The 27,502-nt window shown below is 48.5% G+C and overlaps 1 protein-coding gene across 1 annotated transcript in view; it reads left to right on the forward strand.

Moving 5' to 3' along the window:
• The window catches only part of UBE2QL1 (ubiquitin conjugating enzyme E2 Q family like 1), a 46,487-nt gene extending 36,378 nt beyond the window's left edge, over positions 1 to 10,109 (forward strand). The window contains exon 2 of the mRNA XM_060091578.1: positions 9,331 to 10,109. Within this exon, the coding sequence (XP_059947561.1) occupies positions 9,331 to 9,462 (132 nt within the window). The 3' untranslated portion in view covers positions 9,463 to 10,109. The remainder of the gene's footprint in view (positions 1 to 9,330) is intronic.
• Positions 10,110 to 27,502: the final 17,393 nt, after the last annotated feature.

Here is a 27,502-nt window from a genome sequence, read left to right on the forward strand (position 1 = left end):
TGAAAGGTTGTGTCCTGATGGGAAGAGAGTCACAGCTTCCTTCTGGGTGTCCCCAGGGGTTCACTCAGGCATCTTTCCAAAACACGGCATCCCCTGCTGGTTCCCTGCCTGCCTTGGGTGGACACACACAGCCCACGATGCACTGTGAGAAGATTTCTGCTAGGGAGAAACTGCAGTGCCTTCCTCCAGCAGATGGTATGTCCACGTGCACACGTGCACAAAGCTTTCATCCTGGTCCCTGAATGGAGGATCCTGGCCTTTTCCACCTAAAACCACCCAAGAGTGGCTCCACTCTGTCTACCTGGCAGTGCGGCCCCTAGTGCTGCTCAGCACGAGTGCCCTGTCCCCAGCATCCTTTGTTCCTATGGAATGTTCTAGTGGTCTGTCTTGAAACTTGCTTTTCTAATAGCCTTTATGTGTGTGACTATGAATTAGTACCCAATGTCAGAATTACAAAACAGACCTTGTGTCCTCAAGCTGTAACTTCCAGAAAGATAAACTTAGCTTTTTGTTTCTGAGGTGAATATTTTGAGTTAACGATTTCTAGAATCTGCCTTACAGTCTTTTCTTGTGATTTATATTATAAAAATAAGACCTTTAATATATAGTAGAATCCTTACAACATTTTGTGACAAGGATATAGAAGTTTGATTTTTTTAATTGAAGTATAGTTGAGGTGCAATATTATATGTTACAGGTGGTCATTATAGTGATTCACAATTTTAAAGGTTATACTCCATTTATAGTTATTATAAAATACTGGCTATATTCCCTGCATTGTACAATATATCCTTGTAGCTTATTTTATGCATAATAGTTTGTGTCTCTTAAACCCCTCCCCCTCTCTTGCCCTTCCCCCCTACGGTGGTAACCACTAGTTTGTTCTCTATATCTGTGTCTGTTTCTTTCCTGTTATATTCACTAGTTTGTTTTATTTTTTAGATCATACAGTGTTTATCTTTCTCAGTCTGACTTATTTCATTTAGCACAATGCTCTCCGAGTACATCCACATTGCTGCAAATGGCAATATTTCATTCTTTTTTATGGCTGAGTAGTATTCCATTGTATAAATATACCACATCTTCTTTATCCATTCATCTGTTGATGGACACTTAGGTTGCTTCCATATCTTAGCAATTGTAAATAATGCTGCTATGAATATTTGGGGTGCATATATGTTTTTGAATTAAAGTTTTGGGTTTTTTTTTTTCAGAAATACACCCAGGAGTGGATTTGCTGGGTCGTATGGTAGTCCTATTTTTAGTTTTTTGTATCTCACAAAAGATCTTATCAACAAAATCTGGGGGACTTCCCTGGCAGTCCAGTGGTTAAGACTTCACCTTCCAATGCAGGGGATGTGGGTTCAATCCCTGGTCGGGAAGCCTAGATCCCACAAGCCTTGTGGCCAAAAAACCAAAACATAAAACAGAAGCAATATTGTAACAAATTCAATAAAGACTTTAAAAATTGTGCACATCAAAAAAAAATCTTAAAAAAAAAAAAACAAGATCTGGAACTAAATTACAAATAGCTAAGGTGGGGTGAGGGGATGGCATTAAATAAGTTTGCTATAGGACGTCGAAATAATGGAAGCAAATAGAAGCATGAGCTTCTGCTTAAAACCCAAGGAGGGCACAGGGACCTAAGTGCCCAGCAGAGGGATGGGACGCAGGGAAGGGCTGAGCCTCTATGTCTTTGGACGCACTGATTGCCTGGAGGGAGCCCGCCAAGCCCCTCCCACCCCCACTAGCAAAGCCCTTTCCCTGGCGGGTTCCGTGCCTCCTGCAAGCCTGGCCCTGACGCATCTCTCCCTGGTACTTTGACCTTGAGGGGCCTCTGGTCATCACCCAGTGGTCTAGAGGAGGCAGCTGTGCTTGGGGGGGATGAAGCTGATAGTGGAAGCCCACTTTCCTGACCAGCCCTGATGATCAAGCTCAAGTGGAGTGTTGTCTGTGGGAGTTTAATGAGATACTACATGTGAAAGTGGCCACACCACTGCAGCACGTCAGCACATGTGACTGGATGTGGACCAGATGCCATCGCACTTGTGGACAGAGGCCACGTGGGGATTCAGGGCGTTTCACGTCGAAACCCAACACCAGCTGGTTGACGGCATGTCCCCACCGCGTCACTCCGCCCCCTCTCCTTCCTGCCCTTTCAGCACCCTCTCCTCCTTCCCCACCTTGGCTGGTGCTGGGTGGGACCCCTGACGGGCAGCAGGTCTTCCCCCTGTAAACTCACCGTCCTCCTAGTCGACGTATGAGGCCCGGGGCTTCCCTCGGGAAGGTTACTCTTGGGTTCCAGTCACTGCAAGGACCCTCACATCTCTCCCAACACTACAGTCACACACACACACACACACACGTGCACATACAAACGCACATGTGAATGCTCATGTACATACACACACATGCATATGCACACTGGTATGCACACATGTGGACATGCATGCACACAAGCATGCACACAAGCATATACCCACATACACACATTCTCAGACCCATGGTAAGGGCTGCAGAGTCACATCAATGCATTTCCACCCGCACGTGCTTCTCTTTGGGGCTCCATTGGAGAGATCCAGCAGGAGTCCCTCCCTCACTGGTCAGTGGCTTCAGAGTCATTGTTTTGATTTGGGAAAGAGTCTCTTGGAAGCCGTCTCAACCGTTGCAGAGTTTTATCTGTCCTTCAGAACTTGTAAGTGGATCTGCTTTGAACAGCAGACCTTAAAAGAGAGGCGAAATCACTGCTGTCTCTCCGAGCGGACCTCCTTTCAAAGACGCTTGTTCCTGTGCTTTCCTCAAGCCGAGCGTGTGACCCATCTGAGCTTCCCCTCCACAGGCAGCGTCCTGGAGGGAGTCCACACTGAGCACAACACATGCTTGAAGCCGGCGTCGGAGGGGTCAGGGTGCGTGAACGCTTTTAGACTAAAAAATACACTTTCAGAGACTTTAAAAACAAGTAGCAACAGCTCTAAAATTCAGCCCAGGAAGTGAGTGAAGAGCATCAAAATTTTACAGGAGGAGCCTTGAAATTCTAACTGGTTTTAAAGGAGCAGAAGCCGGTAATTCACGGGCAAGTGAAACACAAAAATGTCATGAAAGTATGTTTGCAGAGAAAAAAAATAGTGAGACGGACAATCTAACCAAGTGACAAATGCTGAATGAATATGTTTATGTCAACAAGTTAAAATGACATTATCAAAAAGGCTGAGAAATTAGCCCTACAAATGCAAAATATTGGATTTGCCTGAAGATGTTTTTGTGACCAACTAAGCCAAGTCATAATATCCTCATGAAAGACAGAGAATTTTGTGTGTTTTTTTTCCAAGAGGGCAGAATGAAACTAACTTTGCCAAAGAATAAGGATAAGATCCTCTGTGATAGTTTCAAAAATAAAAATCCACATTTATTGTGTTCATCCTGTGCCTGGCACTGTGCCAAGCATCTTGTACGTTTTAACGTATTAGATCCCTATAAAAATTCAGTGTCATATAATACTGTGACTATGCTTATTTTACAGATGAGGAAGTTGAGATTCAGAGAGGTTAAGTAACTCACCCAGGGTCACACAGCCAGGTAGTGTTGGAGCAGGAATTTGAAGTCAGGTCTATTGAATTCTGTACACCCACGCAACACACACACACACACACACACACACACACACACAGTGCCCTAGCTTCACCAAGTGTCTGCCCATCCTCTGAAAACAGCTGCATATTTCAACCACCACTTTCGGACCACTTATCTTCATCCACCATGACCTGATAAACATTTACTACCCGTATTTCAAGGCTCAGTTCAAGTGTCTTCAAATGTGGAAATCTTTCTGACCACACAGACAACAAACACTACCCCTTCTCTTTTCCTCTCCTCCAAGGTAGAATCCATCCTCCCCTCTGAGCTGTAAGTTCTATGAGGACCAAAATCGTTTCCAGTTTAGAAAGCCCTGCAGTCCCAGTAACCAGCATACTCCCTGACCCGGGGAGGACTTGTAGCGGTGACTAGAGATGGACTAGCTCCTCCTTGCTCTGCGCCGTCTTTATTCCATACACCAGTGGCTCTCATTCGGGAGCAATTTTATCTCTGAGGGGACATTTGGCGATGTCTGGAGACAGTTTGGATGTCATAGCTCAGGAGGTGCTGCTGGCATCTAGTGGGTGGAGGCCATGGACGCTACTAAACATCCTGTGGTGCACAGAACACCCCACGACAAAGAACTATCCAGCCCATGTTGTCAACAGTACTGGGCCTGAGAAACCCCGATGCACCCCTTCTGTCTCAGTGGCGACAACACCCCTGATTCTCTCCCCTTAATGATTCTTTTTTTTTTTTTTTTTTTTTTTTTTTTTTTTTTTTTTTGCGGTATGCGGGCCTCTCACTGTTGTGGCCTCCCCCGTTGCGGAGCACAGGCTCCGGACGCACAGGCTCCGGACGCGCAGGCTCAGCGGCCATGGCTCACGGGCCCAGCCGCTCCGCGGCATATGGGATCCTCCCAGACCGGGGCACGAACCCGTATCCCCTGCATCGGCAGGCGGACTCTCAACGACTTGCGCCACCAGGGAGGCCCTCCCCTTAATGATTCTAAAGCCCTACAGGCAGGGGCCAGGATCACTTTGTCTTTCTAAACCCAGCACCCAACATACTGAGTGAGTGAATGAATGAATGAACAAGAGGTGAAGAAGTGACAGAGGCAGACTGAAATTCACTGTGCACATCAGGGTAATGAAAGCCACGTAAGACCAGGTGGCCTGTCCGAGGACCTGAGTATGGGGTCGCTTGTTAGCTGTGTGGAAATGTTTTCATGTTGATCACTGTGATTGGCCCCCCAAAAAGCTATAAGCAAAAAAAAAAAAAAAAAAAAAAAACAGGTCAAACCAAAGCACCAACTAATGGTTTTGTTTGACAGATGCAGCCCCAGAGAACTGTGTTATCATTAGAATTGCTTGGCATCAATATTACTGAGAGATTTTTAAGGTTTGTTAGGTCAGAATCCTATGGTTGCACATAACCCTACGTTTACAGTCTGGAACAAGACAGGTTGATTGTAATCAGGAGAGAGTGTTTACTTTTCTAACCTCTGGATGCTCGCACAGAGCTATCACGGTGGGCTAAGCAAACTATCACATCAGGTCCCTTGGCATTAAATACAAGCAGAGGTATTTTAGGGAAAACAAGAGTTATTGGAAGGAAGATCTCCAGAAAAGACTCTCTGAGTATTAGTTACATGGAAATAGATAAGAGAGAAATATCCATGTTAGGAAAATAAGAAAAACTGTTCTTAGTTGGTTGTACACACCTTAAAATTCTCAAAATGTTTTCAAATTCATCTTATCTGACATTCATAATGATGCTATAATGTGGGTTTTGTCCCTGATTTATAGAGGAAAATACAGAGGGTCAGAGGAGTTAGGCTGAAGGTTTCCCCAAAATCCAGACTCTAGGAGACTGTACCCTGGAACGAAGAATGGGAGCTGCAACATCGCTAATTATTAGAGGAAAGCAAATCAACACTATAGTGAGGCATCACCTCACACCAGTCAGAATGGCCATCATCAAAAAGTCTCGGGCTTCCCTGGTGGCACAGCGGTGGCAGAGTCCGCCTGCCGATGCAGGGGACGCGGGTTCGTGCCCCGGTCCGGGAGGATCCCACATGCCGCGGAGCGGCTGGACCCGTGAGCCATGGCCGCTGAGCCTGCGCGTCCGGAGCCTGTGCTCCGCAACGGGAGAGGCCACAACAGTGAGAGGCCCGCATACCGCAAAAAAGAAAAAAAAAAAGTCTACAAATCATAAATGCTGGAGAGGGTGTGGAGAAAAGGGAACCCTCCTACACTGTTGGTGGGAATGTAAATTGGTACAGCCACTATGAAGAACAGTATGGAGGTTCCTTAAGAAACTAAAAATAGAGCTACTGTATAATCCAGCAATCCCACTCCTGGGCATATATGCAGAGAAAACACCAATTCAAAAACGTACATGCACCCCAATGTTCATAGCAGCACTATTTACAAAAACCAAGACATGGAAGCAACCTAAGTGTCCATCGACAGACAAATGTATAAAGAAGGTGTGATATATATATATATATATATATGCAATGGAATGTTACTCAGCCATAAAAAGAATGAAATATTGCCATTTGCAGCAACCTGGATGGACCTAGAGATTATCATTCTAAGTGAAGTAAGTCAGACAGAGAAAGACAAATATCATCTGATATCACTTATATATGTGGAATCTAAAAAAATGATACAAATGAACTTACTTCCAAAACAGAAACAGACACACAGACCTAGAAAACAAACTTCTGGTTACCAAAGGGGAAAGGCGGGGGAGGGATAAATAAAGAGTGTGGGATTAACAAATACACACTACTATATATAAAACAGATAATCAACAAAGACCTACTGTACAGCACAGGGAACTATATTCAGTATCTTGTAATAACCTATAATGGAAAAGAATGTATATAATACACATATTCTGGGAATATATATATATAACTGAATCACTTTGCTATACACCTGAAACTAACACAACATTATAAATCAACTATACTTCAATTAAAAAAATAAAGAAGTTCCCTGGTGCCCTAGTGGTTAGGATTCGACACTTTCACTGCCGAGGCCTGGGTTCAATCCCTGGTCAGGAAACTGAGATCCCGCAAGCTGCATGGCATGGCCAAAAAAAAAAAAAGTAAAAGAAAAAAAAGGAATGGGAGTTGGTTCAACATGAGAATGGCCCTGGACCATCAGAGGCCCAGGATGGACAGAGTGACCCTCCCCTTCTTGGTGCAGTGGGCACCTCAAGGGCATTCCAGCAACAACAGCTCAGCTGCCCTGGTTTTCGAGCCCAGGGTGTTTCTGGGTGATGCTTGAACAGCCCATCAGAGGAGGACAGGTGAGCTATGAAAAGATATTTGTTAGCTGCAAACTAGGGTGTAAGACAGGGGGCGAGATGGGAGTGCTTTGTGGCCAGCTGAGTGCAGTGAAGATGCTAAGACCTCCGAGTGCCACACACGGTCTCTGTCTCCCGGCTGCTGAATTGACTGAGTGCTGGTGCTTTATGTTCATAATTCTTCTCGGGAAGAAGAAGCAACAAAGACTGGTCTGTTCATCTGGGGGTTTATCTGTTGTTTTTTGTAACAATTGAGACTTTCACAAAGAATTAGCAAAGTATATGTTCATGCCAAGAGGGTTGGAATATTCCAAGTTTATTGTGAGCTTGTATTTGCCTGGCTGCTTTTAGTTCAGAATTCTCAAGTCATACCATACATTTTCAGTACTATAGAAAAGAATGATAGAGATGGTTAGAATTTGCATTTTATACAAAACAATAGCCTTTGATACTTACTCCCACTTATGTAACAATTGATGCCGACATCCCTGCAAAGATGCATTTGCCTGTGTTTAATGAAATAACGTTGGACTTTGATCTTGACCCACATGATGATGATTATAAACGTATTAGCTTTTCATAGTCCCTTTATATAAGTGTAACTACACCACATAAGCAAAGCAGGGGAGACGGGGGAAGTTTCTGTAAGCCAATAAATGGTGGTTTCCTGTCTTCTTTTCCAGTTTTCCTTCACCCTTTAGCAGCTCATTTCTTGTGCACCAAGAAGCTAATTAGAAGAGGTGGTCTTGCCCTTGATTGGCGGATGGAAAAGCTCAGCCAGAGGGACATCCAGAGCAGCCAGAGCAAAGTAGTAGCTCTGGGTTTCTGACTCGCCACCCCCCACCCCCAACTGGGCTTTGCTCTGAGTCTCCACTGTTGAAAAGACAAATGTTAAAAAGGAACCATAAGCTCTGAATTTAAATATGTGAAACAGCCTCCCATTCCCAGTTTGTAGGGATCCGGTGCCATTTTCCCTGTGAATGAAGACGTCTTCCCAGGGGAGTTATGGGTGGGTTATCAAAGAGACCTAAGACGGGAGGATCTTGGTCCCCAAACCACACAGACCTGGGTGGCTGCTGCCCTCAGTTCCTGTACAAGGGAACAGGTATGCGGTGTAGCCCAGCCAGGCCCTGCGGGTGAGGCCCAGGTCCCGTTCAGGTCCCCTTACACGGATGGCACTTGCCCGCAGCGTGCTGTAACAAAAATATTACCTGCCAAGGGCCTGTCCAGAGAGCGTTGTTAGTGAAAGTTCATAAACGACAGGAGACTGCTGGGAACGGTGTGCGCGCATTTGCTAGTGGGTGAAACTCAGGGTGTTTCCATCCCACCTACAAAACACGTGCGTGGGATGCTCGGGAAGACAAGCAGATCTTCCAGGACGGGCGAAGGGAAGTCAAGTGCGAGGAATTGTAGCTGAGAGGCTAAGAGAGCGTTTCTGTTGATGGACCGTGAGGAGGCGGCGTGGCGAGCGGCTGAGCCAGGAGCAGTAAGAGTGGCGCCGACTCGTCTGATGGAGGGTCCAGCTCCGCCCAGCCCCTCATGGCCCTCTGCCTGCCCATCCCCTCTGATGCCAAGTGAGCCTCATTCCCCAGGGCTCCCTGGAGGGGTGGCGATGGCCTGAGACACGGCCACCTCGGCGGTGTCTGCTGGTCCCTTCTCGCTCATGGTCTAGAGCCTGCGTCCATCCTGAGCTGAACCAGACTCTCTGGTCCCTGCAGACCCAAAGGCTCCGTCCTTCAGACCAGGGCACCGCTGGTCACTGCGAGGGGAGTGGACCTCTCCCGGCACCACCCCCCTACCACCGGCGGTTGTGTGAGGAAACACTGGCCTCCCCTGGACCCCTCACTGGGGACTCGAGAACAGGCTTCCGCCTCCGTGGAAATGGCCCTACCGTCTTCTCAGGAACTGGCTCCCTCGTGGCATGAATTACAAGAAAGTCATTCATTGCTGCTGAGCTTGAACATAAAAACTTGGAGTTTTAAAGTGTGTGTGTGAATCTATAAATATGCACATCTATACAGAAACATGTATCTCTAAGTTATCTTTAAAGGCATTCTGTGGTGGGGGGGAAGGGAAGTTAGCACAGCATTTTGCCTCCAGGATAATGGGCTCCATTTCGCATTGATGCTCTTTTGATAAAGCTTGTCCTCCCCGCTCGGGCGCGGCACCTGGAGCAGTGGCCGCCTTCCAGCATCCTGGGATGAGCTCGTTCTGAGGACGCCAGCAGCCCGCGTGTCTCTCTCTCCCCAAAAAGCTTGCCCGCCACTGGACTCCTCCGTCCATTTGGTAACGAAGCTGTGATGTTCCATATCTCTCCTTTCACCACACTGATTCAGACATCAGAAATCCCCGTCACTTTGTGTGTTCTTAACAATGAGGGCGGGAATTGGGGTTGCTGATGGGTTCTAACCTGGTTTATCTTTTCCTCTCACTCAGGGGCGGATCTGTAGAAAAGCGGGCAAATCAAAAAAGTCCTTCAGTCGCAAGGAGGCCGAAGCTACCTTTAAGAGTTTGGTGAAGACTCATGAAAAATACGGCTGGGTCACCCCGCCCGTCTCTGATGGCTGATGTTTGCAACGTGCATTAGACGCTTAAGCCGCCTCTGCACACACACAGACACCCGACATCTCCTCCTCCACGCTCAGCATCCTTCATCCTTTTTCACTCCAGCCGGAACTGAATCCTGAATGCCAAGGAGACATTTAAGTTATTTATGACCAGATGTGTTTACAGAGAGAAAGAGGGAGCCGACGCTGTTTGGGATTAGGTTTCAATTATAAATGAATGATCATCCCTAAGTCACTTTAGAACAATGTCAAGAAGGTGACATTCCCCAGCCCGCCTGCCCCTCCGCCCGTCCCATCACTTTGGCCCTTAGCTTCTTTCCATGACACCAACTCCAAAGAGCAGGCAGGAAACTCCGTGCCCCATGCTCGACCCGTTTACATGTAAAAGGCGCAGTTCATAGGTAACAGGAACGCCCTGCATCACCAGTACATGTTTGCTGTGCTCTGTATCTCCGGTTCTCTCCCTGGCAGGTCAACATAACTTGAAGATGTGTCTTCCTGTGGCCCCATGTCATGACATGTAGACCTCATCTGTGCTATGACCTTTGGCTCATGAAAACAAAAATTTAATATTGCCAGGTTCTAGTGATTTAAAACAGCAACTGCCCACTTGGTCAAACCGTGCTCCCAATGCTGATGCTGCAGTGTGTGTGTGTTGTCCACAGCTCAGCTCGTGCCCGTGGGTGAAGCCGGGCGTGCTGTGGCCATAATGGGGCACACACGTTGCAGATACCAGGGGAGCCCTCCCTGGGGCTCAGAGCAACAGTGGTGAGATGCGGACAGTCTCTTCCGATATCCTGAGATGCTCCTACGACATCTGTGTTCCTGTCTTCTCTCTGCTGGTCAACCCACCACCAAAAGCAAAAGACAATGTCCCATACACTGAAGTCACCTTACTCATTTTCTTCTGTGTGCTCGTGACAGGGAATGCCAGAACTGCCAAAGGAGACCCAGTGACCGTACGATGATTTGCATGGCCCAGTAGTCACTTGTGTGTCCCCGAGGCTGGGATGCGTGAGCACCCTTGCTAGGATATAAATTTCTGTTATTTAACTCCCCACAATTTCATTTTTCTCTTCTGTTAAGTTACTTAGAAACTTTCTAAGAAAAACCATGAAATGAAGAAACACTGTTTATAATAATATGTGGAAAGAGGTTAAAATGTTCATTCCAAGTGGAAAAATCTTATCGGACACATTTTAAATAAAATCATGCATACCTGAATCCAGTCATTGTGGGCTATCCTTTGATTTAAAATATTTAATCTACTTTCAAAATTTAATATTTCAAACACTACAAATACCATGACAGCATTCTGCAACAAGGTGCAGGGAAAGAGTCTTAGGAACCCATGGTCTTTGCAAAAATCCAGTGGATTAAAATCACCCCCAGAAGCAACCAGGGAGACAATTAGAAACTAACTGGAAGCATTAAGGGAAGATTTGGCCAAACTCGGATGTTGCCAATTATATTTTGCCGCTATGAAGGAAGGGGAATTTTCTTTGCTGACTGTATTAAATTCTTCAGGCCGTTTTGAGTATTCAGAGACCTGTTCACTCACCAAGGTGATCAGAGATCTGAGACACCACGCCTCAAAGGACGGGGGTCAGCTCCTCCCAGCAGGTTCGGTCATTCCCCTGAAATCTACCCTTCATTGCTACTTTTCTTTTTTTTTTACAAGGTTCTGATGTGCCCCAGATACACATGCAGTTCTGTGCAGCCAAAATGCTTGACCCCCTGCTCAAGTTCCCTGTGAGAAATAATAGTCATGAAATTTGATGACAATGAACTTAAAGTGTCCATTCACCTGATCCTCCACAGCGGAATTCTCCATCCTGGAAACCTGACGTTTAACCCATGGTCTTTGGGCCCCTGGGCTCCTGCTTGTAATGGAATTACACGGTGGATATTGAACATCTAGGGCAGAAACACCGGCTAGGCAGAGCACCTGAGTTTCTTTCTTTCCAGATAGTTTCCTCTTCCAGGTTTTAAAAACAACTTTCTTTTAGGAATGTATGTATATATTTGGACATATGTCTATATAGCCACAGCTGGGTCACTTCAGTGCTGCTTATTAGCTGATTGGGGAGCTTGGCCACAGTTGGTTCAGGTGTAGCCAGGAGCTGACTTATAACCTAAGGGTGGGAGAGATTACTGCCAACAGCAAAGGGGAGGGAGACCATCGGCTCAATTTCAACCTCTTTGTACACCCTAAACTTGACTTTTTTTCCATGGCATTTCCAATAGGTTTTTTAGAAACTGGAAGTTATAGAAAAAATACTCTTTAGTAAAAGAAATATTATTTTTCGCTAAAATTGGTAAGACTTTCTTATTTTAAAAGCAGCAGAGAATAAGTTAAAATTCAACTATTGCTTTGACTCTTAGTCTGAAGCAAGAACTCCCTTTCTGGGGGCTGGAGAAAAACATGGCAGTGTTGGCCAACCAGCAGAGCCCTCTGGCCATGGAAGTTTCCCAATGACCCCGCATGTGGGTCCTGCTGGGCTCACATTCCCACACAGGCCAAGAGATCCATCCCTCTCCAGGCCAACAGCAGGGGAGTAATTGGATGGGCCTGCAGATGTTCACGGCCCACCAGCTCCACAAACCTGCTTATGGACAGGAACTTGAATCCAGCCAGTGGCCACAGAACCAAGATAAGGAGAAAGTACAAACTCACATGTGCCTCCTTTCCCTTCAGCAGTTTTCCTGGACTGACTGCCCTTACTCCTGGGTATCCCCTCCACAGCGGGCCAAGGGCTGTGCGTGGGGCTGCAGGTGGTTCATCGGCTTCATAAAGATCAAGAATTACGTCTGCTTAGGAAGTTCTCCATGAGCAGTAAGGTTCCACACTCACACACCCATGCACACTCACACACACACACACAGACACAGTCCCTGGAAGACTCACAATATCTAAAATTCATTACTCAGAAAAAAATAAGCCTCAATTTTTCAGCCCCCAATTTACTCCATTTTTCACAACTCAGCCTTATCTCATGAGAGGAAAATCTGTGGCCTCATGAGAAAGACCTGGTATAGAAAGACAAATGCCCACAGTGTCTGTGTGATAATGGCAAGTCACGTCACCTGCTTGAGCCCCAATTTCCTCGGCCGTAAACTCCTACCAGGTTGGCGTGAGAATTGACTTAAACAATGAGGGAAAGTGCTTGGGAACCAAAAATTGTCATATGAACTTTATGTGTCATTTTTATAGTAAGGGGAAATTATAATAACAACAGGATTTCACTAGAACACACTTGGATAAAGGCTCAGATTGAGCAGTTACAATGGTTCAAATACAATTATCTTATAACCCTACACTGGCTTTCTGTCCCCAATCCCTTACTTTAAGTCAATCAACCAAACTTAGCATCTCTCTGCCCACTCAGATACAGGGAATGTAGAAGTTAAAGATATGGCTCCTTCCTGGAGAAACTCGCAAGACAAGAATACCACACAGACAGCTAAATGCTACATTGCGCTGCAGCAGTTGTCGACGTGGTGCAAGGCCAGAGGCTTCCTGACTGATAACCAGGGAAGATTTCAGAGTGATTCAGGTTTAAGCTGTGGCTGGGGGATCGGGAAGGACAGGAGTCGGGCACGGTCTCCATCCACACTGGCCTTGGAGGGGGGAGCTCGGCAGGATCTCGGCAGCCACTTGTCACTTCTCCCCTGCAGGGACCCTGTCTGCAGACCTGGTTTCAGGAGGCAGGACAGAGTCCAACCCCACAGCCTAACATGGCTTGTGGGGCTGGCCCCTCCCCTAAGAACTGGATTTTCCGTGTCTTATCTGAACCCTCCTAAAAGCATGCAGAATTTTCATGGAATTTTCTTTCTAGAGAAGCAGGGCTGCTTCCCAGCTGCAGTGAGGGCAGACCCATTGAATCTAGGAGACATTTAGTCTAACTTTATACACCCTACAGTAGAGGCCATAAACCCAGAGAGGTTGAGTGGCTTTTCCAAAGTCAACTGGAGAGGTGAAGATAAGCCCACTGTCTGGGTGGTGCTTTCTGGTCCTCCTTGATGCTTCCTATGGACCATTTGGCAATTCACATGGACCACATCCAAGCACACACCTTTTAGCCCACTGTTGGGTCAGAAGAGCCACAGGTCTTCCAAGCTGGCTGGGAATCACCCAAAGTCATCTGCTCTGCGTTGAAAGCAACTTGGTGCAAAGGGCAGTTTCCACTCCCTACTGTTTTGGGAAGCCATGGCGAGGGGCTTAGAGCTCAGTCCATGTGGTCACAATCAATACTTTTGTTTCCCTCCAAAGACATTAAAATAAAATACAGCCTCATTCCTTAACTTTATGCTATGATGCTATGTTCCATCTTATCTGTCTGATTTTTGCAGCCTCCAGTTTACATAGTATTGAATATCACTCAATCCCAGGGCCCATCTGACCTGCAGTATGTGACCAATGCACTGGGAGAGCCAAACACTGCTGTCATAGGGAAGGAAATAAGAATGTTAGCTCTGTTCCAGAAGAAACACAGGAGCAAAGTGTGCTGGCCAAAGAGGCATAATCAAGGCAGAGTATTTGAAACGAGTGTAGAACCAAAAGTAACCCAGATTTTATCACAAGGTCATAATAGGGCTAAACAAATAGTAGAGTGGACCTTGAGGAGTCTGGTTCCAAGGTCGTCCTCTTGGGTCATGAAGGCAGTATGTGGTGAGAAAATAAATACCTGTACTCCTTCTCACTGCAGATTCACCCTGTTTGTCCTGCAGAGTTAAAACAAGCAGGTGCTTCCCCATTTCTTTTTTTTTTTTTTTTCGATATGCGGGCCTCTCACTGTTGTGGCCTCTCCCATTGTGGAGCACAGGCTCCAGACGCACAGGCTCAGTGGCCATGTCTCACGGGCCCAGCCGCTCCATGGCATGTGGGATCTCCCCAGACCGGGGCACGAACCCGTGTCCCCTGCATCGGCAGGTGGACTCCCAACCACTGCGCCATCAGGGAAGCCCCCCCCCCCATTTCTTCTATGGGAGGTAAATTGGCTGTCCTGCTTTGTAGACATGCAATCACTTTGTATCTCTAGATCTTGGGCAATCACTTGTGATGACACTAACTGAGCTAAAATAGAACGGTTGTAAACTGATATGCTTGGTTTCACTTCCCGCTTGTCCCTTTTACCGAAGTGATGTTTTTACACGAACGTTGTCCCCATTTTGACCATGGTTGGATGCTAATCTACATGCCATAGGCTACTGGAAACTTTCAAACTATCACCACAGTTATCCTAGTCTGTGATGCTCAAAAGGGTGGGTGGAATTGCATGTGCCGTAAAATAAATAGGAAAGAAATATTGACTATTGAAAGGAGGTGAATGCATGGGTCACATAATCTAGAGGCATTGTCCTCGTGGGGAAAACAATGATGCTGAAAAGACTTTAAAACCAATAAATGTCTTTCCACGGAATGTTGGTTGTGTTCTTGCAAGGTCTGTGTTCAGGATTTGTCAGAATTTCTCTGGGTTTCCATATGTGTTATCCTCTGTGGTCCATTGTGGGCAGCTCTCTGTCACCTGGTCCCCTCTGATTTGCTTTGATTTATTTGTGGTTTGCCAAATGAAAACTCTGAAGCATGTCACAGATATTCTCTATAAAAGTCAATGAAATGTAATTGAACCAAATCTAATTAAGTATTCATGTGATTTAGAAGATTTCTCCTTCAGCTGCCATATGCATTAAAAAGATTTGTAAATGTGTTTGCTGATGATTCCCATTAAAGTTTCTCAACATAATTGAAATTGTGTGCTTAGCACAATACTGTAGCTTAAACTAATACTGAATTGCAGAGATATTTCTCTGGAAAACTCTTATAGAGTAGTAATTCTAGAAAGCAACAATTTTCACATAACCTAAGTTCAATTTATTTAAAAGATACTTCAGCCAACTTTTCACACTAGTTGGCTTTCAGTTTTTATTTTATACTGTTTATCAGAGAAACTTCTCAGCCCTGTGTCAATATTTGGAACTGTTTTCCAATCAAGAGCATACTTTTCTTTTAAAATCTGAAAATATGACTATTTTGGTATTGAATAGGCACGGGCTTTGGAATCAAACAGCCTTGAATCCCGTCTGCCTCTCATCACATGTAGATAAGGAACTTGGCCACTCAGACACTGTTTTCCACTTTCTAAACTAAAATCATGAAGTTACTATTTACCGTTGAGGCTGCTGTGATGAGACAGGCAGCAAGTCTCGAAGCCCTGTGCCTGGCAGGTAACTGATACTCAATACATTCTTTTGGAAACCACAAAGAGATTGATCTGGTATAGTCGATCTGACAGCTTGAGTTGGCTGTTAGGATCTACTTTAAGTTGTTCACTTCATCCCAAGTGAATTTGCACCCTTCTCTTTGGGCAAAGGCATGGAAGGTCCTCCATCAATTGGGCACTGGCTCTGCCTTTCTCTTGGCGATGGAGATGGACGTGTGTCCAGTCACACTCTTCCCTGAACATATCCAACCCCAGCTGGTGGGGGAGTTGACTGCGGTGGCCTGGGTAACCTGTGTCCAGAGACATGGTTTCCTTAAGGCAAAAGTTAAAGATCCCGAAGGATTGCAACTGACCTGTCACCCTAAGACGTCAAGGTGTGGTCTGTGTCTGTAGGATAGGGGCTGGTCAAAACGACATAAAATGTGTGCTCTTGACCCCTGCTATGTTTGTCACTTAGGTGTTTGTCTTGAGTTCTATTTCCATGCTAGAATAACTGTTACATGTTAACGGAAACAAGTTACTTTTACTAAAACACAAGGATAAGGTAGAGATATTGCGGTAGATGTGTACACAGTCTGTTGGCAAAAATGAAGTTTAAATCAATAGTGTTTAGTCTGGTCAGCCTTCAAGTGTAGGGATTGTGTATAATCTTGCAAGGATTGGTCCTTATAGAAGCAACAGGGTCAGAATATGGTGAGTTTTGAAAGCAAAACTTTTTTGTTTAAACTTATCCCATAGTATTTTTTAAGATATTTTTTGAGTCATGAAAAGTTTCTTTAATAAATAATTTTGAAGGTTAAATCCAATCAAATAATTCTAAACAACATGAATAAACTTTCCCATGGGGAACTATTCCTGTTTTTTTCCCTTCCTCTTCTTCTACATTTGCAAAGGTTTTAGTTTCTTAAAGACCTTTTAGAACTATCTTCTCATATCATCACCTTAGGCAACACTTTGAGGTAGATTTATAGGCCGTACTATGCCAGGCTTACAGATAGGAAGCAGGGCTTAAAAGCTTAATTGATTTTTCTAGTCTGATTTTACTTAAACGTGGTCAATTACTTTCCTGTGTCACTTAAACATTACATTAAGTTAATCCTAAAGCAACTCTTAAATCTCTAATTTCAAAGGATATTTCTAGCTACAACTTTCCAAAGTTTACTGCTTTTAAATGATACAGATCATTTTGCATTAGACAGTCCTTCTTATTTTTACCAAATTCTGTGTGTCTACACACACACACACACACACACACACACACACCCCTACCTGATTTATGTAACCTTATTCTCATTGTTTCACAGGTTTTCTTCTTCCTTTACTCTAGTTTCTCCATTTTATGGTGTTGCTTTTCCATAAAACATGTTGATTTCTGACACAGTACACAATTCCATGCCACGCCACCTCCTCTCTCCTGCAATCTGGAGCCTCTGGGGGTCTCCATTCTCACCTGCTGGGGGGCTTGTGTCCTCTTTCGGCTGTCGTCAGAGTCCTGGACTTCGTGGCATCCAGGGTCCAACTTTCCCACATTCACATGGTGGGAATAGAAACTGATTTTAGTAAATGATAGCTTGGAGCTTGCTCATATTTACTCTAGAAAGTTAGTGTTGGAAATAAAAGCAAAGGCTCTGAATTCTAATCTTCTTGCCAATCATTTATTTAATAAATGAACTGGAAAGGACCTCAGCGGTCACTGGGAATGACTCCGGCATTTAATTTGGTTCAGTCGGCCCCAGGCTGAGTCCTCAGCTCAGAGCTGTTCAAACACTTCCCTCAGATCACATAGGGGGTTTTAAAACTAGCCTGTCCCAATGACTTCGACTAGTGAAAGGACTCTTTACAACAAAAGAAGTGTAACCTAGGGACCTCACTTTTCAGAAGGGTGTTTTTAAGGCACAGGAAGTTAAATTCAGAGCATCGTGAAGGTCCTCATCCAACACATCGTGAAGCTGGGACCAGAGTTGAGGGCCTTGTTACTCCATTCATATTGTCTTAGATGTACAAAACATATCTACACTCGCACGTATGTGTGATGCATCTAAGAACTAGTCATTGTCTGGAACATAAAAATATATATATGCTTATAGACATATAAAATATATATATATATAAATATATATGTAGTGGTGAGTTGAATAGTGGTCCCCCAAAAGATATGCCCAAGTCTTAACCCCCAGGACCTGTGAATGCAACCTTATTTGAAGTCTTTGCAGATGTAATTAAGTTGAGGATCTCAAGATGAGATCACCTTGGATTTAGGCTGGACCCTAAAGACAATGGCAGGTGTCCTTATAAGAGAAAGGCAGAGGGAGGTTTGAGAAACTGAGACACGGGGAGGGGTGACGTGAAGACGGAGGCTGCAATTGAAATGATGAGTCTACCACCCAAGTAACGCCAAGCATGGCCAGCAACACCAGAGGCTGGGAGGGAGGTGGAGAATGGATTCTCCCTCACAGCCTCCGGAAGGAACCAAACCCAGTTTTGGACTTCATGGGTTGGCAGATTATTAGATGCTGTCCTACTAAAAGCCGTCCCTTTGAGCTTCTCTCTTTAAATCTCCGAAAATGTAAGTGCCAAGACGTTCACGACATTGGCACTCTCTTCCCTCGGAGGCAAAGATCACAGTGGTGTGATGGTGCCGAGGTGGCAGGTATGGAAGGAAGCCAGCGGGAAAGAAACGGAAAGCTTGCGAAGAGCAGACCCAGGAAGGAAGACACTCCAGGTGTGTCAGCCACCCCTGAAGGTGAGCCCCCAGTGAGTCACACTCTTGTACAATGCCCCCCCGACAGTGGAGGTGGGGCAGACGGACAGAACATGGCAGAGGTGACGGGGTACACCCCCTGATTATGTTCCATTTCCTGGCAAGAATGAAGCAGTGGAGCCTAGTCTTTACTTGAAAGCAGAGATTCTCCTGCTGGCCTTGAAAAAGTCCACTGCCAACTTGTGAGGGTGCCTCATGGTGGGAGACTGCAGGGGTCTCTAGGAGCTGGAAGCGGCCCCCAGCTGACACCTACAAGAAACAAGAGGCCCAGTCCTACAGCTGCAAGGCCTGGGCTTGGGAGAAGACCCCCAGCTCCAGAAAGGAACATGGCCTGGCTGACCCCTGATTGCAAACTGGCGAGACACTGGGCACAGGATCAAGCCCAGCTCTGCCTGGACCCCGCTCCACCGCAAAACGTGAGACGACAGACGTATGTTATTTTAACAGCGAACACCTACAATAAAAATAGCAGTAAAAAGTTAATATACCAGGAGAACCTCACATTTTTGTCCTCCTCTTCCCCGATTGAGAGAGGTTGAACTCCGTGCTGAAGGGAAGGTTCTGGCAGAGGACAGCGGGCCTGCACTTGCCCAGATGTTAAGTGATGCTTTCTTTGGGGCCCTTGGGCATCACCGTCATTTTCTGGGGCCACCATAACAGATCACCACAAGGTAGGTGGATTAAAACAGCAGAAGTGTATTCTCTAACAGCTCTAGAGGCCAGAAGTCTGAGATCATGGTGCTGGCGGGACCACACTCCCTCGGAAGGCTCTGGGGAGGCTCCTTCTTGCCTCTTCCAGCTTCTGGAAGCTCCTGGCATTCCCTGGCTTGTGGCTCCATTTTGCCAATCTCTGCCCCATCTGTGCCAGATTCCACTCCACCTTTTCTTATCTGGGCACTTGTCATTGGATTTGGGGCACACACAAATAATCCAGGATGATCTCCTCACCTCAAGGTCCTTAAATTTTTTTTTTTTTTTTTGCGGTACGCGGGCCTCTCACCGTTGTGGCCTCTCCCATTGCGGAGCACAGGCTCTGGACGCGCAGGATCAGCGGCCATGGCTCACGGGCCCAGCCGCTCCGTGGCATGTGCGATCTTCCTGGACCGGGGCACGAACCCGTGTCCCCTGCATTGGCAGGCGGACTCTCAACCACTGTGCCACCAGGGAAGCCCGAGATCCTTAATTTAATTACACCTGCAAAGACACTTTTTCCAAATAAGGTACCAGGGGTTAGGACATGGACACGTCTTCTGGGGAGCTGCCCGTCAACCAGCTCCAGGCACCCCTGCCAATGATGTTGAAATTCACATGCACACCGCAGCCCAGCTCTGTCTGCCCTTGACTCTGGGGCAGAGCCTCCGTCCCCTGAGTCTGCGGATCTCCCTCTCCAGAGAGCACCGTCCTGCCTGCTCCTCCATCAGCCCATGCTCAGCACTGGAAGCCCGAGCTCTCGGGTCCCTCTTCTCAGCATCCTGGGCCTGGGGAGGGGGAGGGGACGGGGGCAGAGCTGGCAGGCCAGGTCACCCAAGGCCCTGCAGCGGGAGGGACAGGGGGTCCGCTGCTTCTCCAAGTGAGACCTTGGGGAGAAAGCAAGAGGAAGGCCGCCATGGTCCCGCTCCGTCTGCGGATCCACAGAGGACACCTCCGGGTCAGCGCATCTCATTAGGAAACCCAACGGCTGACTTCTCTGGGAGAGGCAATCACAACTTCCAAACCGCACCTTTCCTCTTGAACTGGATTTTCCTCTATCGAACCAGCGCTGCATAATGAACACCTGTGGGGAGCTGTGTACTGAGTCACCAGCTGACACACCCATCCTGCCATTTGGTCCTGCAGAAGCCCCGCAGTCTTGACTCATCACCCTCCGCCCTCCTGGCTGAGAACAGACGGACGTCTTCCGGGACCACAGAGCATGAGAAAGAGAAAGGGAAGATTGATCTTGGTATGAAAAGGCAAATCTTCTCTAGGAAGGGAAACCCCCAGCCCTGTAAAATCATCACCAACAACTGTGAAGACACGCCACCACCCTCTGGGAAGCAATGCTGCCTGGAGCCAACAGAGGAAGCCCCCACCCTTCCCTCAGCTTCTCCTGGTCACCTTGGGTGCCCCCTCCGCACTCTCCATTGGCTGAAGGTTCAAACTTCTCCCAAACGAGTCTGTATGGGATTTGCCCCCAGCGCTACATTTCCCCGTGTTGGTTGTTCCTGTAGCCTGAGCTGCAACAATTCAGCCCCAATTCTGCTATGTCTGACCAGTGCAGAGCAGAGGCTGTAAGGTCTGCTGGCGGGTTAACTAGAAAGAGAGAATGTTTTAATTAGAGGAAGATGGGGAATAGGGACTAGATGCTCAGCATCATCCCCTTTTCCGGGCTGGCAGCTTCTGAACATGTTGAAGCGGGTGGGGGGTTCTGGGCGATGGAATTACTTTCCTTTCCAGAGCTCATCCAGGCTGGGACTCAGTGAGACACCAAGTGGTGTTCGAAATAATCAATCTGCACTCAGATGAGATTCTCTACGGGGATTAGTTGGACCTGATTCTGACGGTTTCCACTGGAACTGATGGCCCTGGAGACCAGGCCCCCTCAGAGCCCCGGGGTAGGGGTGAGTTTGCTGCAAAGGATTTGGGGGTCGGCTGGTGAGATGAGCCTGCAGGAGGACTTGCCCCTTCCGATTCCAAGCCTAAAACAGAAGGCTGGCATTTCTCAACCACAAATAGGACACCAACCAGCAACATAAGCAAGACCTGTACAGAAATATCCGTCTGGAGTTCACCCTATAATTTACTTTCTCTGTCATAGGGAGAACTATATTTTTTTCTTGCAAGAACTTCCATCCCTTCCCCATAATTCTGAATGTTGGACGGAACTAGGAGATGCACCAATAAAAGATTCCTGTCCTGCCCCAGTGCCTGGCCAGGATCCACGTTTCAGCAGGCCCAGCGGGGCCATCAGAACAAAGAAGCCTCAGCGGGCTGGGGGTTGGAGGGTGGCCTGCTTGAGCCCAGAAGGCATAGAATTCACACAGATTGGTCCAAACTGCCCACTTGAGCTTCCTAAGCTTCCTTCTATTTGTGTGGGTTCTTTTTTTAATCTTTTTTTTTTTTTCCATCTTGGTAGGGAGGGAAAGCCATATATTTCCTATAATCTTTACTTTAAAAAAAGATGAGAAAGCAGGAATGAAAAGGGAAATGCGTGGTCAGAGAGAGTCGCTGTGAGCAAGAAGCCGGGGGGGGGGGCGGTGCAGAAATGAAAATATTTAAGGTGCTGTGGCTACATCAGGACAATCAAGGGGGCAGACGCCGGGTTTACCTGGAGGCTGGGAAGGGGGTGGGACCAGGTCATACGGACAGGAAGACTCCAGCCAGGGCGCCCACACCCGCCTCTCTGTGTGCCCTTCTCAGGGTGTGGGTCAACCTGGGGGGTGTCTCCTCAGATCCCACACTGAAGGCTCAGGCCGGCCTAGGGCCCACAGGTCTCAGTGCCCCATTGACCCAGGAGCACCACCTTCAGGTGACCCAGGAGCAGAACTCAGCAGTGAGGACAAATCAGACGAGATGGCTTACGAACGGGGGCTGGGCTCACTCAGGAGGGGGTGGGGCCTGGCAGAGGACACACCTGTACCACGTGTCAGGCGTGACCTGCCCACAGATGGAGAACCAGCACCAGGTGGTGAAAACCTAGGCCTGAACTAGCGTGGCTGGCAGACCTATGACCCCCGAAGACATCGAACGGGCCTCCGAACCCCCTCGACCTGTGACCGTGTGACTTCCCTTCCGCAGCAAAAACAACTTTGCCGATGGGATCCAGTGAAGGACCTAGAGATGGGAGATGATCCTGGACTACCTGGGTGGGTTCAGTGTCATCACAGGTCCTTATAAAAGGGAGGCAGGAGGGTCAGAGTCAGAGAAGGAGATGTGAGGCCAGCCAGCAGAAGCCGAGTCGCTCTGGAAGCGCTCACAGGAGAGGGAGGCAGGCGCTGCTAGAAACTGGACTCGTGACAAGTCCCCAACCTCTGTTTCCAACAAATGCGGCTGATGAAAGTGCTTCTCAGACGAGCTTGTGCTTGACTCAGGGGAGTGTCTGACTCATCACGCTTGCAGCGGAGTGCTGGCGGGGGAGCAGAAGTAAGCACCAGCCCCGCTTTCCCGCAGCTCGGTGCCTGCCCTCGGCGGAGCGCCAGAGACCCCCAGCCCCGGAAGTCGGCAGGAGACAGGAAAGCGAGCCCTCGGCAGCGTCTGGGTTGCAGAGCGGCAGAGAGGCTGAGTTTCTCCTTGCCCAGGGGGATGCGATTTCCCCCACGGCCCCCGAGCCCAGCGTGGTCTCCCGCCACCCCAGGCCTCCCAGCAGGACCCTCACACTACCGGAACCCCTGGGACTGAGGGTCTCCCAAGAGCCTCCGTGCTGCTCAGGGAACTTCCCAGAATCAGGAGCAGTGAGAGAGGCCGCCCCGGAAAGTGAGAAGGGAGGGCACCCTGCCTCAGGTTCCCCACTTATGTTCTGGAAACGGCTGCCTGCAGGTCCAGAGCACAGTTCTGAAACCAGCCCTGCCACCGTCGAGCCTGGTCTCCCAAAGGTCAGTGTGGTCGACCAGCAACGTGTCAGGGCAACACGGCCTCCTCTCCTCGAGGGGGCATGTGTCTGGGGCAGAACAGAGGCCAACGTAGCACATCTGGTTCTGGGGCATCGTTCCCAAGCCTCTCACTGCGTCCCGTGGGCACCATTACAGAATCCAGAGTGGGCAATAGCATCGCCCAGTAGATTCAAACCACTGGACAACCGTCCCCCGAGAGTGTTCAGTGATCACTGGTGAGATGTCCACCCGATGTGAGATGTCCGCTGCTGAGATGTCCGTGTCCCTGAATCTTTCTCCGTCCCAATGCCAGGATGAGACCTGGACACCCAGAAGGGTGGATGGAACCATGACCTGAGAATCACCTCTGCAAATATCTCTCCTGGCCAACATCTTGGCTGGTGGCCGGGGTGAGCTATGGCCGGAATGCTTATGAGATTTGCAGAAGGCCGGAGTCTGGAGGGAAAGTGATTCCACACTTCATGGACTGCAGGCCCACAGGCAAAGTCAGCAGGCTGAAGTGCTCGCCAGACAAGCTGGGTGAAATGTGACAAACACCACTGTGAAATCCTGGATCCGGCTTACACAGGTAGAGGCTGAGAGGCTTTCTCTGTAATTCACGGCAGAAGAGGATCCGGGATTCGACGCAGTGACACGCTTGCTGCCACCAACGCCAAGGCAGGCGGCCTCGTTGAGATCCGTGGCCGTCCGGGGACAGCCGCCATGTGGGCATTGCTGGGACCACAAGAAGCAAAATGATTTTAATTCCAGACTCCACACTTCTCTGCTTGACAAAATCTGGGAAAAGTGAAAAATCTGAGAATCCTGCCATTCCAATGGACCTATAAAGCCTGGGTTTTATATATATATTTAAAATTTTGTTCATGTTTAAATTCATAGTGAACAGATGAGAAAGTAAGGAAAGTTCTTAGAAGAAACAAATAAGGCTGGACCCCAAATCCCGAGAAGTTAGGGGTCCCTGAGGCCAGAGGCTGATCCAGGACGCTTGGTGATTCCTGTCCCCAGAGGTGTCCGTTTGTCTGGGCATGTGGGGATAGGACACATGCTTTTAGTGAGACACCTCCCATGCTTTTTTACAGGACACCGAAGGACTCAGCTCCAGTTACAGGTGAAGGAGGAAAAGCTGACTGATCGACATAGAGACACATGGCTGGTGGCAAGAAGAGAGAGACCAGGGTCCCTGGAGAGCAGAGTCAGCCAGCAGAGGCTCGGTGGTCACCCAGGTCACTGGAGGGGGAGGGCTGGGCGTCATGGGGGGGCCACCCGAGCGATGAGTGCCAGGTCGGGTGGATTTCCACTGTAGGCCTGAGGTCTCAGCCACCACCAAGCGGCAGGATCACGAGCCGCTGTGGGGGAGGGGTCGCAGGCCTGGGGATGGGAGACAAGAGGGGTGATGTCCAGGCTTAGGGAGGTCTCACAAAGGAGTCCATTTACAGCCTCCTCACAGAGAACATGGGGCTCAGGGTGGGGCTCACAGAGGACTGCATTATTAGAAAGAGGATTGATCAGCAGGCGGTAGAGGGTATTTCCAGGTGGGAGCCAAGCCTCGCTGGCAAGACTGATGCAGGAGGCGATGGAGAGCGATAGAGGGGACGCTGGGGCCCAGGTCCAGGTAGCAGGTAGACCTGCGTGGTCCCAGCAGCCCGCAGAGCCAGAAACAGAGCAGAAAACTGGAGGCGATGGATGGAAACCGTGAGACTTTAGAAACGGCCTGTGCTTGACTCAGCTTGCCTGGGCCGTGGTTCCCAGTTCTGTCAAACACTAGACACGACATTGCTGGTATTTTAGGTGTGACTAATGTTTACAGCAGTGGACTCTGAGTAAAGCAGATCAAGCTCCATGGGGTGGGTGGGCCTCACCCAGTCAATACAAGGCCTCAAAAGCAAAGACTGGAATTTTTCCTCCTTGAGAAGAAGGAATTTGGCCTCAAGACTACAACACAGAGGGAATTACCCGGCAGTCCAGTGGTTAGGACTCTGTGTGTTCACTGCCGAGGGCCGGGGTTCAATTCCTGGTCGGGGAACTAAGATCCCACAAGCCACGTGGAGCAGCCAAAAAAAAAAAAAAAAAGCACTATAACATAGAAACCCTGTCTGAGTGTCCAGCCTGCTGCCCTGTGGAATTCAGACTCAGGACTGAAGCCCCTACTCTCCCCTGAGTTTGAGTCCTGTCTCTTTCTCTGGAGAACCCTGATCAGACACCCATCTCTAAGTGGGGGGCATGGGAGGCTTCCCAGAGCACTCTATAAACCTGATCAGGTACTTCCAGGACCACAGAGGGTAATGAAGCTCGGGACCCCAACGGCTCCCGGCATTGGCGCCCCAGTTAGAGGCTTCGTCCTGCCCCCGCACATCCTCACTTGTCTCTGATGGGGTGTAGTCACTCAGGTTCGGTTGTAAGTTCCACCTCAACACAGCTTAGCAGAGAATGGCTGATGGGGCCTGTGTGAGCCCAGCTGGCTCCAGTCCTGTTTATCTTTGTTTCACGGGATTGAAAGGATTTTGTTTTCCACCGAAGTGCACATGTACGGACAGGTTTTGATCTGTCTTCCTTGCTCTGTACTTGCCCCCTCGACCTGGCACTGTGTGATCATGAGAATCTCCACGTCGCATCACCGTAATGGAAGGCTTGGAGAAGAGAAGCGTGTTGGAACAATCCTGAGGTCTCAGCCACCACCAATCGTGAGCCGCTGCGGGGGCAGGGATCGCAGGCCTGGGAATGGGAGACAAGAGGGGTGATGTCCAGGCTTAGGGAGGTCTCACAAACGACTCCATTTACAGCCTCTTTCACAGAGAACATGGGGCTCAGGGTGGGGCTCACAGAGGACTGGATTATTAGAAAGAGGATTGATCAGCAGGCGGTAGAGGGTACTTCCAAGTGGGAGCCAAGCCTCGCTGGCAAGGCTGATGCAGGAGGCGATGGTGAGTGATAGAGGGGTTGCTGCGGCCCAGGCCCAGGTAGCAGTTAGACCTGCGTGGTGGTGGGATGAATTGGGAGATTGGGATTGACATGTATACACCAATATGTATAAAATAGATAACTAATAAGAACCTGCTGTATAAAAAAATTGTTTTAATAAATTAAAAAATAATCCCACGGCGCTCTGTCTTGGGCCGGCCGTCTCTACTTGGGGAGGGGCATCACCACCTCCAGGGGAGGGGCACCCAGCTGGGGATGACGGCAGGGGTGGAGGTGGAGACGGTAGGAGAGGCCGCTACAACCAAGGGTCCGTAGGCTGGGCGACTCTGGGGGGAAATCAGCCTGACTGTTCACTCGGAGTCAAACAGTCACAGAGAAAACTGGTTATTTAATTTTGTAAACGGTATCATTGCTGAGTTAGTGACGTATAGTCACATTCTACAACAGAAAGCGAGTAAAAGATGATTTTATGTTACTAAAAAAAGAACATATCTGGAGCCTTAGGGAGATTTCATTTCCCCCCATGCCCCATTCAACAGCATTTATCCATTCCTGGGATTTCAAAGTGTCTTAGGTCCTGGGTGCCCTGGGACAGGTGGGTGTACTTGCAGAGATCAGAAAATGCTGGTTTTTGGAGGCTTTGCTCCTAGGGCTTGAATTTTACACTCTTCTCTTAAATTTGGTGAGAAGGTCAGTGTAGACAGGGGTTGAGGAAAATAGAATCTGGGTGGAATGGGTGGCAAAAAGGCCAGTCAGGGTAGGTGGCTGCCCCACTTGGGGCCAGGATCCCCGATAGAGTCACCCTGGGTTGCAGGTGACACCAAGGAAGGCAGGTTGTTTGTTACCGGAGCTATGACGTCCTCCAGTCAGGTGAGTGTTAAGGATCTCCCAGCGAGGCAGGCACAGTGGAGTAAATACTGGGGTGGCGTTCGCCAAACTCCACAACAACCGTGAGCACCAGGGCAAGCAACAGCACGTGCCTTGCAGGACGAGGCGCCGACCAGCAGCAGGACGGACGCCCCGGGGCGGCCTGGTGGGGACTCCCCTTGGACAGAAGAGGTGAACTGGGCTCCCGGGGGGGTAGGGGGGGAGAAGGAAGAGCCGGCAGGTCCCAGATACGTGGCGTCCTGTCACCTCCATCGAAAATGCATTGGTGTTTTAACTAAGAACCACATCTGGCCTTTTCTTGAAGTGTAAATCAGACCAGACCGTCCAAGCAGGTTTGCAAACCGAAATCAACCCCTCTTCCTCGGGTCCCAATGTCACAAGGAACTCCTTTGACCTTAGGTGGTTCCAAGCTGGAAAGAAGGGAGCCACCACCCAGCACAGAGCAACAATTAGGCCAAAGACACAAAGTCCGAAATAGGGAGAGATGTGAGCACCTGCCAGGTGAGTTCATGGCAGCGTGGCTGGCTTGGGTGCCAGAGGCAGAGGTCAGGAGTGAGTTCTCCCGGGGAGGGGCCCCTCGGGGCTGAGGACCTGGGCTCCCTCCTGCATCCCCGGGTCCTGCCTCTGCCCACTCCCCACTTAGCCCCTGGAAGAAGCCTG

This window comes from Mesoplodon densirostris, chromosome 3 (genome assembly GCF_025265405.1).
Source record: "Mesoplodon densirostris isolate mMesDen1 chromosome 3, mMesDen1 primary haplotype, whole genome shotgun sequence".
NCBI classification, from domain to species: domain Eukaryota; kingdom Metazoa; phylum Chordata; class Mammalia; order Artiodactyla; family Ziphiidae; genus Mesoplodon; species Mesoplodon densirostris.